General features: G+C 42.3%; 1 protein-coding gene across 3 annotated transcripts in view; it reads right to left on the bottom strand.

Annotated features, from left to right (window-relative positions):
- The window catches only part of LOC147031418 (uncharacterized), a 138,228-nt gene that overhangs the window by 121,243 nt on the left and 3,538 nt on the right, over positions 1-13,447 (bottom strand). For all 3 annotated transcript variants that reach the window (XM_085862820.1, XM_085862802.1, XM_085862811.1), the window contains exons 4-7: positions 4,354-4,423; positions 4,077-4,135; positions 3,877-3,960; positions 3,516-3,638 (exon numbers count right to left, since the gene is read on the bottom strand). In XM_085862820.1, coding sequence (XP_085718946.1) covers positions 3,516-3,638; positions 3,877-3,960; positions 4,077-4,135; positions 4,354-4,423 — 336 coding nt within the window. The remainder of the gene's footprint in view (positions 1-3,515; positions 3,639-3,876; positions 3,961-4,076; positions 4,136-4,353; positions 4,424-13,447) is intronic.

The following is a 13,447-nucleotide window of genomic DNA, read 5'->3' as shown; positions in this document are numbered from 1 at the left end:
CCGACATAAGCCCAGTTTCTTCTTTGTAATTTGTTGCAGAAAGAGAGATTTTCTGCTATTTACAGGCATAATATGTGTCAAGAAAGCACTGCATCAGTCAGGGCACTTTGACGCTGTTTTGCTGAAAATTATCTGAATTGTGGAAATCCAACCGCTTCATGATTTTCAAAACCGATTTTGTAACAGAGAACAATTTTTTCAGGTCTTTCTGCATGATGGTGGTGGTGGTGATGGTGCTTTTTAGAAGTAGATGCATGTGCATGTGTGTGCAGATAAGAACAAAGGCTTCAAGTTTCGACGTGTGAGCAGAGACGCAAGTGCTTTAGAATTTTGAATATATATGCCAAATTTTGTGGTCATATGTGACAGATCTGCTTTCCAAAACTTAATTCATCATGTTTATTTACAGGTAGTGGTGGTGGTGGTGGTGGTGGTGGTGGTGGTGGTGGTGGTGGTGCTTAGTAGATGTAGATAATTTGTCGTGTACGTGTACCCTGAATGAACAATGTGTGGAGAATATGTGTTCAAATTCAAGTATGGAAAAGATTGTGAACAGGAATCAAAGGCTCTGCAGAAAAACAGTGGACCTGAGATAATCTTGTCAATTATAGATGCAAGTCAGAAATATGGAGATGACTTGCACATCAAATTGCATGGAGAGCTATCAGCAAATCCAAACTTGACAATTCTCTATCACAAAAACTGTGTCTCCAGGTATACTTCCAAGTCAAATCTGGCAAAATATGAATTAAAGAATGTTCCAGAACAACCCCCAAGAAAACTACGAAAGTCTTGTGTTCAATACAATTTTAGAGAACATTGTCTGTATTGTGGAGAGATTTGTGACCTTGAAAAGGACCCAAAGCACCCTGGAAGATGGAGACCTGCCTTCCTCTGCCGCTCCACATACTCCGAGCATGATAAAAAGCCCTACAAAGACTTTTTGCTTGAAAGATGCAGAGTACGTAATGATGAATGGGCCATGCAAGTCAGGCTTCGGCTGGAGGTGGCCCTGGATCTGAATGCTGCAGATGCCAGATATCACAGGAACTGTATGTGCAAGTTCATGGCCCTCCGAAACATCCAACCAACAGGAAGAAAATCAGAAACTGATGTGGTTGTTCCAGGACTACAGGCTGTCTTCAGCTTCATGCTGGAGAACAAGGACAGTCTATGGAATTCAGTTGAATTATATGATGTTTGCAGCAGTTGTAGTGCGAGGTCATTGTCACGCTCAAGTGTCATTGAGAAGGTGAAGGAAAGGTTCTCTGATGATGTCATTGTTTTGCCATCCCCTGGCTATGCAAGCATCATCGCATTCAGGAACTGTGCTTCTTCTGTTTTGAACATCTTGAAGGATGAGAAAGAATATGATGACTTGGAACACAGCAAGATTCAAGTAGCAAGATGTATTGAACGTGAATGCAAGGAAATTAAGTACAAAATAACACATTATGACCTTCACATTGACAAGGACAAGATGGACGATGTGGTTTCTCCTACACTATCCTCTCTGTTGTCTCTGGTATCTCCAAAGTTGAACAAAACCTTGCCAGCTCCTATGATAGGGAATATTGTTACCAGTCAGGTTACAAATCATGCCAGACCTACAGATTACCCTAGGTCTACTTACCCGGGATTCCAAGAAGGTTGTGGACCAGCTGTATGACTACAGAGTAACCTGCAGCTACGATGAGGTTGTGAGATTCAAGAAGTCAGCTGCCCATGCTTCTTATACAGACACCAGTGCGCAGGGAATCGCTGACTCAAGTGCTGGTCTCATCCAGATCATTGCTGACAACTTTGATGCGGGCATTTCTTCCCCCAATGGCAAGTTGTCTACCCATGCACTCGCAATGATAGCCATTCAACCTTCAGTAGCTCAATCATCAGAAAAGACAGGGGAAGAACTGATCAGGCGAATAAAGAAGGAAGAGGTGTCTCAAAAGCTTCCTGAAGATGATGACCTTCTGAATGTGACCTCCCAGTGTACACAAAAGCCGGCTATGATTGAAGTACGATGCCCAAATGTTTCCCAGAAGATGACACAGTATCAACAGGTATCAAACTCAAGAGCTGAGGAGAATGACTTGCAGTTTCTTCGTGACACTATTTCTCTGGAAAATGGTCCTGAGTACAATGGTTTTAATACTAAGCCGTGTCGGGAGCAAGGACATTCCATGAAACCTAAAACCAACGTCGTATACTTGCCTATAAGGTCATCCAATGCTCCTGTAAAGGGGGAAAAAAAACCATGCAACACACGCAGATGCAGCTGCTGCAGTTCAGGTATGACTCACACAGCGTTTTGCCATTGCGAAGGAGACGACGAATGCTGGAATCATCACACCAGGATAAATGATGCAATGGTGGAAAATGACTGATGGTGAATATTGAGAAGCATATGTTTATTTGTTCGAGTGTGTTCAGTATTTTGTTCAAATCATTGAATTGTTACCGTATTTCAAATGACTGCATATAGTAACCATATTTTATGAGCATATATTGCAACAGGTTGAAAGATTATCATCAGGACATGATTGAATTTATTGTTTTAACACAGATATTGTGATGTTACTTTAATAATTAGTATGGTTTGCAAAGGTATGTGATTATAATGATTGTAATAGTGCGACATGCTGGTTCAACTTTGTAAATTTGTGTATGTAACTTTCAAAAAAATGGTATTTGTAAATTTTGAAATCTTTTCTGAAAGTAGTTTTGAATAACAATTGCAGGAGTAATTACTTTTACGTTTCGTTAACATGTTGTATCATAAAACCACATTTCATGTCGTAAGCGAACAAAGATGCTGTTCTCCGACGATACTAAACTGGTCCTCAGGTCATTATTATGTACATTTATGGAAAAATTATTAAAACATACCAGTTTCTCGTACAGAAATTTGGGTTTCTCACCGATTGAAACCCCTATTTTGATGTATCGCATGCTTCTCTAGCATAATTTGAGGGCACTATAGTAGCATTTCTATAAGCGGAAGCCATTTTGGCCGCCATATTGGATTTTTCAAATTGCCCAAGGGTGAGAGTTTCACACCCACCCTCGGATGTTAACTTAGACCCTATACTACAATAATCCAGAGAGACAAAAAAACTTTATCAGAGACTTTGAGGTTAGGGTAAAAGTTCCAGTTTGGCAGACAGACTATTAATTTATTATTTCTGGATGATAGATAAATCTAAACATTTTCAAGAATAAAACAAACAAACAAACAAACAAACAAACAAAAAAAGCCCTTCCCATATCACGTGAACAACACTTTTGAATGTCATCAAACTCAATCCCTCTGTAGGCTTATTATAATTAATTGCTCTGATGATTCTATGAGGTTGTGAAGTATCATTACACTGTATGGACCAAGTTATTGGTCTGACCAATTCTAATTCTTGATTCTGACGTTTGAAAAACAGGACCTGTGGAAGGTTGGTCGAATGTTGACAACAATGATGAATCGACAATTAAAAATAACAATAACAGCAGGATACAACAGCTACCTCTGTAAGACGGTCTCTCTGCTCAGCAAGACGCTGCAGCTGGGAAAGGAGGTTTCTCGCAGTCTCATCTTCCGCTAGTTCTGCTGTCCGTAGCTCAAGTACATTTTCCGGAGTCTGCGTGACCTGCAAAATATGGTCAGGTTCACAACCGATCCAATTCTTCCGTCATCGACAGGAAGTTACACGAAGTGGAATTGAGCCCTGCAAATGGCATCGTCGCATTTGAACAGCTATCTGGACGTTTCATTTGTTCATCGTGAGAGTGACCATTTGCGTGTGGTCTCGTCGCGCTTTCGAATGAGCGCCAAAGGACAATGATGAATAGTTTTTGAATATCTCGTTGTGGTTCAGCTGACATTACCTCTTGTATGTGAACGACGATTGCTGCTTGAACATCAATATTGAGATCCTTTATCTTCTCGATGAACATCTCTTTCCTTTCACACTGCCAGTCAGAGAGGAGAAAGATTTGAAAAGTCACTTTCATTTCCAAAACAAAAAACAATACTTCATGAGCAACTGAAACAAAAACAAAAATATGTAAGTGAGTGATATCTCTACCTGCACCGCTGAACCCAGCATCAAGAGCAGCAGCTTCTTAAACTCTTTGACACTCTGCTCTGTGAGTAAATAAAGAGCATACCTCATCAAGTCATTTATGCTCCCCCTCCAATCACTCATGCTACCATCACCCCTACAGTCTTGCGATTAGAAAAATCAGGATTGCAACACACACACCAAACTATACGAGTGGAGGTTTTATCAACTGGAAGCATAGCAACTTTTGACCAACGGTGACGAGCTCACATTAGTGCTGGAACTCCATAAATGAAATTACCTGTGAATGGGTCTCTAGAGATGGTGATCACATCAGGTAGAGGCATGACGATTAGCTGCTGCAATTCCTCCTGCGACAGGGTGGGCAAGAAGGGTAGGCATCGAAGCAAGCACGCAAAAGGGAGGGGTTAATGGGGGGGGGTAAGTGCTTCGAGTACGTGGCCCTAAGGGACTAGGTGATAGCTGTGCATGTTGAGATAAATAGGCAATCAATTCCAAGTAAATGTGAGAAACAAGCACAAGTCATGTTCATATTATAGAGAAGTCGAGTCGGGAATTATCTGGGAGTAGTATCAACCGTTCTTGCATGCGTTTCATTTTTTTTTTTTTTTTAAATAAATTAAAGTCAATTTGTTTGCAACAGAGTGGTCGATACGGCACAGTCCTTTATAGAAAGGGTGTCGTCGGCAGGGCGAGGACAGAAGATCATTTCAAGAGCCGGATCTGATGCCCTTGATAAAGTTAGAAAAAAGTTTGAACACTTCCACTTGACGGTGGCCAAACATTGCAATGGGTTTGGCACAAGTCTTGTCATCAAGTTGTCGGCTTGTGGTACCCATGGTACTTTCCTTCAGTAATTTACATCTTGCGTGTCAAACCAAAAAATAATTACTAAAGCGATGATTGGAAGTGAAGCGTCAGTGTGCCGGTCGGTGAAAAAAAAATGACAGGGTCTGGGTGTAGAGGCAACCAAAGGGATGGTTTGACATGAATCGTTACAGCATTGGGGGCTGAGTCATGTTTGGCCACATTTTTTCCGACTTAGACAGGGTCCTGTTGTGGTCATCAAAAGGCAAAAAGATGAATGCCAAATCCGACTGTAACTGCATAACAAAGCATTACTTGCAGGAATCAAATTGATAGAGTGCAAGACACTAAGTGTGCGAACACAACACCTCAGACCCGCGACATCATCAAGGACTGGTTTGTGAAATAACCCCATGGAGCCGCTACGGGATGTGTTAGAACACGAGGTTAAAAGGTTCATTACCAACCATCATCACATCTGAAAGAATAAGTGTACGATTAATGCAAAGAATGGCAAGAACCCTCCTTTCAATCCATCAGGCATCGGGATCAGATGCAAGGTTCCAACTGTGATTATGGCACGGGGAAGCCCTCCAAGATATTAAACCGCCGTCTTTGCGGCTCATTTATCACCAGAAAAATCATGTGTTCCATGAGTCATGGTAGAATAGCGGGGAAGCGAACAAAATTATTTCAACAGGATTTACCAAAGGAAGGAATTGTCAGATGGAACAGGCTCAAAATTAAATCCACCCACCCCTCCCCCCCCCCAAATAAATAAAAAAAAAATTTTAAACCTCTTACTGCTTCCTTTTCTAAATGGGATCAAGTGGGGGTTGAATCAAACATGGCACTCAGTACAATTGGTCAAATGGCCTCTAACATATAACAAAGTTTCAGTATTAACTGAAGTACCCAGGTAATATAAACTATAGACAGCAAACCCTCTGTATCCAGAATGGATACAGAGGGAATACAGATACCTTGGTTTAATGGGGGGGGGGAAGTGCGTTAGCATCCTGGGTCAGACTGAGCAAAGAGGAAAGGTAAAGGTTTCAGAATCATGATTAAAATAAATAAATGACAGTATGGTAAACAGAACAGTGCGTTTTTAATCGACGTTTGATGATGACGACGACGACAATGACGATGTTCGAAGGGAAGTCAGGGCGACGATTCATGCCCACTGCAGACACACTCGCGCCCAGAGCCAGCTTGTCCCCAACACATTCACTTTTCATTTAAATTCATCACTTTCCAGCAGACTCATCACCCACACTCAGCTGAAGTTTCGAGGCCATGGTTAATGGCAATCACAAGTCAACAATAGCAAGTCGAGAGGCGCAGCGAGGTGTTTGCAGTTCAGGAACCCAATACAGTACTGTACAGTATCAACACCTCTACACTCATATCCCTGGTGTTGTTGGCAGGGTGGATATAGAGCGATGGGGGCTCTCAAACTCGTGAATACTGGAGGTCGATGGGTTGCGAATTGAGAATCGGTATACATTTACCAATTTGCGAAAAGAACACTCGCCAACACAGTGTTTACCGTATTATGGTTCATGGAGGAACTTGCACATTTACGATCCACCGTTAAAAAAACAAAAAACACCAGACATGTAGAATTGATGGACATTACTTGAAGGACTGTTCTCGCTTCATTTCAAGTACATTTTTGGCACGAGGGATGTGCAGAACACCCGATTGCAAGTTTCGATGCAATAATCATTCAGCACGTACAACGCATGCACCCTTAGGTTTTGAGAGGTGACAGAAGGCATTCTGAGCAAATTTGAAAGTCTGAGACGCCAGTGTGAATTATCAAAAAAAATATAAAAAACCCACCGATTACAGTCTTTAACAATACAAAAAAAAACTGTGTATGCTCAAGGCCCTGGAGGAAAGAGTGCAATTGAACACACACTGGGAGGCAGTGAGTTCCACAACTCAGAGAAAGACAAGTCTGAAGACGACGATGGTTCACGAGCGGTATTTGACGATGTAGATTGTTTCAGAAGTCAAGGATGAGACGATGTGATAATGTTTGACCAAGTTATAAAAATGATCAACATGAAGTGGTATGAGTGACAGGTTATTAGCTGCAAAATGTCGAAAACCCGGTTTTGTTCAACAACTTTAAAAAATTGACCTTTGCATAACTTTTAAAGGTCACAAAACAATGTTGTGGACATTAAAATAAGGAAACAGGATACGTGCTATAGCTTATTGGAGTTAGTTTGTCGAAGGTCGAAAACCCGGTTCGATTCCCACAACTTTGAAAACTTGACCTTTGTGAACTTTAAAGGTCAAAGGTCAAGGATTATGACCTTTGGTGCAAAACTTCCTCTGGAACATTCCAGGAACAATATAACGTCATATAGGCTATATGGCATTTTGCACTCCTCGGATTATCCATTCTTTGATGAAATCAGCGTAAAAACAAACTTGAAGGGGGCGCCACGGGCAAGGTGTTCGAGATAGAGCAAAATGGTTTCTTGACTTTAGGTGGGGAATGACCTCAAGATTATGCATAAAAAAATATTGTCATCCTAGCTCTCAAAGTTTGGGCGGACGTATGATTTTTATGTCAAAATTCGAAATTTTCTAAGTTCGTGACGAAAATGAAAAATCGAGCTCTGTGGGGCTATACAGGTGCCATTGGGCTAACCAAATACCGAATCTCCTGCCAGATTTGGTAAACCCCCTAGGAGAAGATGCAAATTGAAATTGGCTACCCCCTAAAAACAAGTTTTTTTGGGCGTGGTTGCACCCATAATGGGCGCACCATGCCCCTTTTCAGGAAACCACAACTAGATCATGATATAAACCTCCCACCAAAATTTTATCAGGATCGGATCAAAACCCACGGAGCTATAATTGGGACAGACAGACAGACAGACAGACAGACAGACAACAATAACGAATAATGGTGACTTATTTTTTTCGTGAACCAATAACAAGAGTACAGGTGAGCGGAAAGCCTTCATTTTGAGAGTTTCACCGATGGGGATTATTTGAAGAAAGCGCAATCCTGGACAAGGTCGAGAGGCTGAGCGAGCAAAAGGAGCTTGACCAGAGGAAGAGGTGAAAACCAGAGAGGCGACGAACCTGTCTGCAACGTGACAGCACCAAGCCTTGTGTTCTGTCCTCGTTGTTGGAGATACCAGGTTTACATCAATTACAATGACATGTAACGAATAAATCAACACAGTATGGTATATGTATGGGTTTTGAACCTATTATCCTAACCTGAGGCACAGGTCCAGATGGGAATGTTAAACTGGCCAACCCAAGACACTACAAATCAATGTGGAACAACAATAAAGGTAGAAAATGTTACTCTACCATAAGATAAGAATAATTTTTCTATTACTTTTTGAACTATTGGATTGAAAATATTAACTAAAATGGCACTGGTTGCATGGTCTCGCCTTGCACGTTCATTCTGAAGAAAAATACCATCGTTGAGGCCTAGGTCACATTTGCCACAGCGGCCGTGGGGTCTCCAAAATCTACGGCCACCAGCAATTATACGGCGGCCGCAGTATTTCAACGGTCACACAATGTAGCAGTCACATATGTTTATATTTATCGGGGAGCCGCATGGCGTATTTAGGCCGAAGTCACATTTGCCACGGTGTCGTGGGGTCTCCAAAATCTATGGCCATTAGCAATTATACGGCGGCCGCAGTATTTCCAGTCACATAATGGAGCAGTCACATATGTTTTTATTTTTCGGGGAGCGGCACGGTGTATTTATAAAGTGTGGAGACCGAAAACGTGGGGGTGCTGTACGGTCTTTTATTTGATGTCGCACGGTGACCTGAGGGTGTTCCTGCGGTGGCCATAGAATTTAAGGCAGACGCAAGGTGCCCGCAGGGGGGCCCTAAGGCGAACGTGCGGCCAGACTGACGGTATCGAATGGGTGAATATATATATATATATATATATATATATATATATATATATATATATATATATATATATATATATATATATATATATATATATATATATATATATATATATATATTTTTTTTTCGGCTTCTCGAATTGCGACGGCGAACGTAGAAATGAAAAAAGTTACAACTCCGCATTATAATTCCACGGCAACCTTACGGCCTGTAAAATATAGCCATATGGCGTCGGGCCACCCTGAGGCCACCTCAGAAACTCTGCGGCCGCCGCACATTTGTCAATTCAGAGGGGGTACGGCCGCCGTAGAGGAAATGTGACTTAGGCCTAACCGACACGCTACTATCATGGCACATTTAGCCATATCATCCATGCACCCAATGACATCATAGGTTTTTGGCATGGGTTACATCATCATAAATTTAATTTCTCACTCACCTCGGATCGCAGGTCAGATATATGAAGTTTGATTTTTCGGATAAGAATTGCAATTCAATCAAATATGGCTGGAATACTTTACCGATGAGGTAATCGTTGTCACCCTATATACCCATGCGGAGTTGATGACATATGCCAAGTTTCAATTTTTGTTTTGTTTTGTCAAGCAGTTTGAGAAAATGTCCAATTTTTTTTTACCTCGAATCCAATATAGCTGCCATACCATGTGACCTATTAAATAAAATATTACCCATGAAAAGTCCCTCCTACGTTTAAAGTTTCACATCGATCGAACAAGTGGTTGCAGAGGAAAAAAAATTAAAGCGAGGAGGTGTAGGCAGGCGTACATGCGTGCACACTCACACCAATAAATCCCCCCCCCCCTTTCAGGGGAGACCAATAACAAGTCAAATCAACTCCGTTTAGAAGTTCATGCAACATCAAAATTACACGCAACCCAAGACCATTCTGGCTTCAAGTAGAGAGAAGGTAAGCCTCTCGGCAGACATGGTGCCGCAGTAATCCACCTCTCAAAGATTTTGAAGTACATAGTTCGAGGAACCAATTTGAATATTTCAAATATTACACTGGAAAGTGCCACCAGAGTGACACAGACCAAGGCGCTTTTCACTGTAAAAATTAAAAAAAATAAAAAATAAAAAAATGTAAGAAGGTTGTTTTGAAATTGTAATGAGACACAATGCACCACTATGAGGGAAATGCAATAATTAATGAAACAAAATAATCTTGCCATCTCCAACTGCACTTCAGAATTGGTTCATGTTACCAAGGTATATAAATCTCATCCACAAAACAACCAATAAGTGTAACTCTATCAAGTGCAGCCTGTGGCTGCTGGTTGCATCATTGGTTGGGACGTGGCTATGCCACTGATGCAGTGTCCCCCTTACCAGTGCACTGGTACTCATTTCACCGACCTCGGAAGGATGACAGGCTGAGTCAACCTCCTGGTGAATCAATTCAGCGTCCAATGGGGCTTGAACTCAGGACCCTCGGATCACAAGCCGCCACCCTAACCACTAAGCCAACACCAGGCTTATACAAGTGTAACTAAAATGTTGATTTAAAAATAAAATGCAAAGGAATGTGATATTACTGTATATTACGTGCAGTCATCAAAAAAATTAGTTAGGTAGGGTTAATGAGGTATAAAAGATCATGGGTATGAAGGGGGGGTGTCATGAGATGGTGGTGGATCACTTGTTTGAAGTCCTGGAGAGAAGAGTGCAATTGAACTTCTTCGGAACGAAGTTCCACAGATTGGGGAAAAGACAAAGAAAACAGTAGATATGGCTCGAAAGCATGGATTCTGGGAGTTAAACCAGAGGAACGCAGGCATGATGGAAGTGCATGAAGTGATTGGAAGGCTGGGAGAGTAAAAGGAGCAAAAGCAGGGGAGAAAGTTAGGAAAAAAAAAAAAGAAAAAAAAAAGAAGCCAGACACGTTTACCACGTGGGAACAGGCCTCGTGCACTAGCCTCATGGGGTATAGAATTATATTGTTGTGGTAATTAGACATCCCAGTTGCCCAGTCCGAATCGGATGAACCTCGTCAAAGCGGTCGCACCGACCAACTGATTGTGTTTGCTCCGAGTTGAATTGCGGGCCTGTGCGCCACGATACCCAAGTTAATCAGGCGGTACGCTAATCGATGCCGTGCGTTCGGTTTACACCGATTAGCGATCTGAAAGAAATCACCTGAAGCAGGCACGGTCTTGTCGTGGGCGCTAACTGCACAAACTCAATCTGTACAACTACACGAGCGATTGAGAGTCAAAATCACCCAGAAACCAAGTGATTATATAATGGTGTATATGGGGTGGGAATAAAAATAAAAAAAAATAAAAAAGGATGCAATTAAGTAAACTCCTACCCAATGCACACCCCGAACCAACGAACACACGGAGATTCCTTAATCATCCAATCCTTAAAGAGTAAGCCAAACACAATTTTTTTGTTTTCTGAAAACCATTGAGAATCATTAATCACGGTCCAATCTGAAGGAATTTTTTTTTGCCAATTGCTTTACAGTTTACATGTGAGAAACTGCACGTCAGTCACATTCAGATACCGATTCCACCATCATTAGCGACCGATGGTTCCCAGAATGTTGAAACTGATCAGTGGGATTTTGAGGAAACTCTTGGAGACAAAATTTGTGATGGAAGTGGTTTCGGGGGAACTGTGGAGTCGAATCGTTTCGAGCCTTGAGCGAGCGATTCAGAGGAAGAAGGCGGAAGTGTTCGTGAAGATGAAAACACTGGTCACATGATCAATTCAGCTCGGTAGGATTAGATTTTCCGTCCAATTAACTGTTGACAAGGGAGGGATTTTGTATCGATTGATAAATGACTCGAGCAGGAATAGCCATCATCGCCCCGACAGCACCAATACAAGGCACACTCGGACACCGCGGAGAAAATGGGCAACGAATGCTTTGTCCCACTGTCACAGGCTAACCAGGTGTCTTGTATGTTATGGGATCGTCCCGTTTTATACTTTTCCTGGACGCCATTTGTGTTCTTGCCGTGGCCCACTGTGTGTTGCTTCATGGGGGACGGTGGTGGAGGGGGTAAACTTAAGCGGTAAATAAAACACATGGAAAGGGGGGGGGATGTGTATCCCAAAAGGTTTTGCATACTACGTCAATTTCTCTGCTAGGAGTAGATGATGATACATACATCGTTATGTTTGTGGGGTCGATGGAGGAATTTCATCGTAAAGATCGGATCGTAGAGAGTTGCTTGACCCGTGGACATGTAGGAGACGTTTCGATGTAATTAAGTAGGGAAACTGTGAGCTTAAGTGTAACTTGTCATCACATGATGGGGGGTGGGGAGGGGGAGGTGCATTGTTAATTACATAGGGATTAAGGAAAAGTTCCCCCAGTATGTAATTGCACCCCTGTGACTTTTGTGTTACAAACCATAGAGAAATTGCGTTTTTATAACATGACAAAGTAGGAAGAAGCCCCGCCTCCAAGGGGGACGGCAGGCGAAGTCACGCTCCCAAGGCTGATGATTGATAGGAATGACATCAGGAGCGCATAGGAGGTGAGTAGTTGAGGGAGGATGACGACGTTACTCAGAAGACACGGAGGATCTCGCTTTTGCTCACAGCACGACGACAGGAATTTAGAATTTGCTCAGGGTGCCGGCAATGACTCACCTTCTCTTCAATATGGACACCCAATCTAACCAACATCCATGCGAGACAGGGCATACACATTGAGGTTTTATTTTTGTATTGCCTGTGAAACAAAAGGATGACAGTTTATGGCTGCGCCGTGATTCAAACCCTGGCGAGGCAGCTTAGAAGCGTGCATATTGCTTGACTATCCTGCAAGCGCGGGTTTGAAATAGTAATAAGCATGCTGTATAAATGGCAATGTCCTCTGCTTGTTCTGAATTACTGCCATATAATCATGCCTCCTTACACAATCATGCCAACTAGGCAGATTGACTTTCTTGCTCAGCAGCACAAGATGGACAGTTTATATCACCTCATCTGGGAAGGAGAGAGAGAGAGAGCATTGCCTCCGTTCCCAGGACTCAAATTACTGGGTCAACTTCAAGGGCACTAACCAAACTAATGCAAGGTAAGGGCACCAACTAACTTTGGTGTGGACAAACAAACGTCAGGCCTTACCAGCTGGTTCGTGGAAAAGCACAACAACATATACGAGGTCCCCATGAACAAGGATGCAGGTAACGATGAGGAGTAGAGGAAAACACAAGGCTTGAACAAGATAGATACAGAAGCAACATTTTGGGAGGGGTGGGGGTGGTTTAACCGGTGTGGAAAAGACCGTAGTTTTGGATGGGGGATGATCCGAGATGGTGGTGAACAGAATTGCCCCCCTCATCTCACCATAATCGAAGCTCTCGCCAAGGCTCACGACATGAATTAATGTGCAAACGATTTTGGTTCAAGGGAGAGCCTTCAAGACCAAAAGGCTGTCCAGGGTGCCGGCAATCCATTATAAAATTTTAACTTTTGCAATCGTACACCTATGCAGTCAATATTAGCATACACAAAATTTCTTTGCAAATTCATATGTCGTCACAACACGGCTTATCATCGACATGCAGCACTGTAAAAAGGGAGGGGGAAAAAAAAAAGAAAAAAAAAAGGTCAAAACCTTCACTTCCTGTTCACAACCACTTCCATACAAGGAACTGAACAAGCGAT

Source organism: Eptatretus burgeri, chromosome 2 (assembly GCF_056783735.1).
Source record: "Eptatretus burgeri isolate ZD-2024b chromosome 2, Ebu_testis_v1, whole genome shotgun sequence".
Classification (NCBI taxonomy): domain Eukaryota; kingdom Metazoa; phylum Chordata; class Myxini; order Myxiniformes; family Myxinidae; genus Eptatretus; species Eptatretus burgeri.
This window is presented reverse-complemented; position numbering and strand designations above follow the sequence as displayed.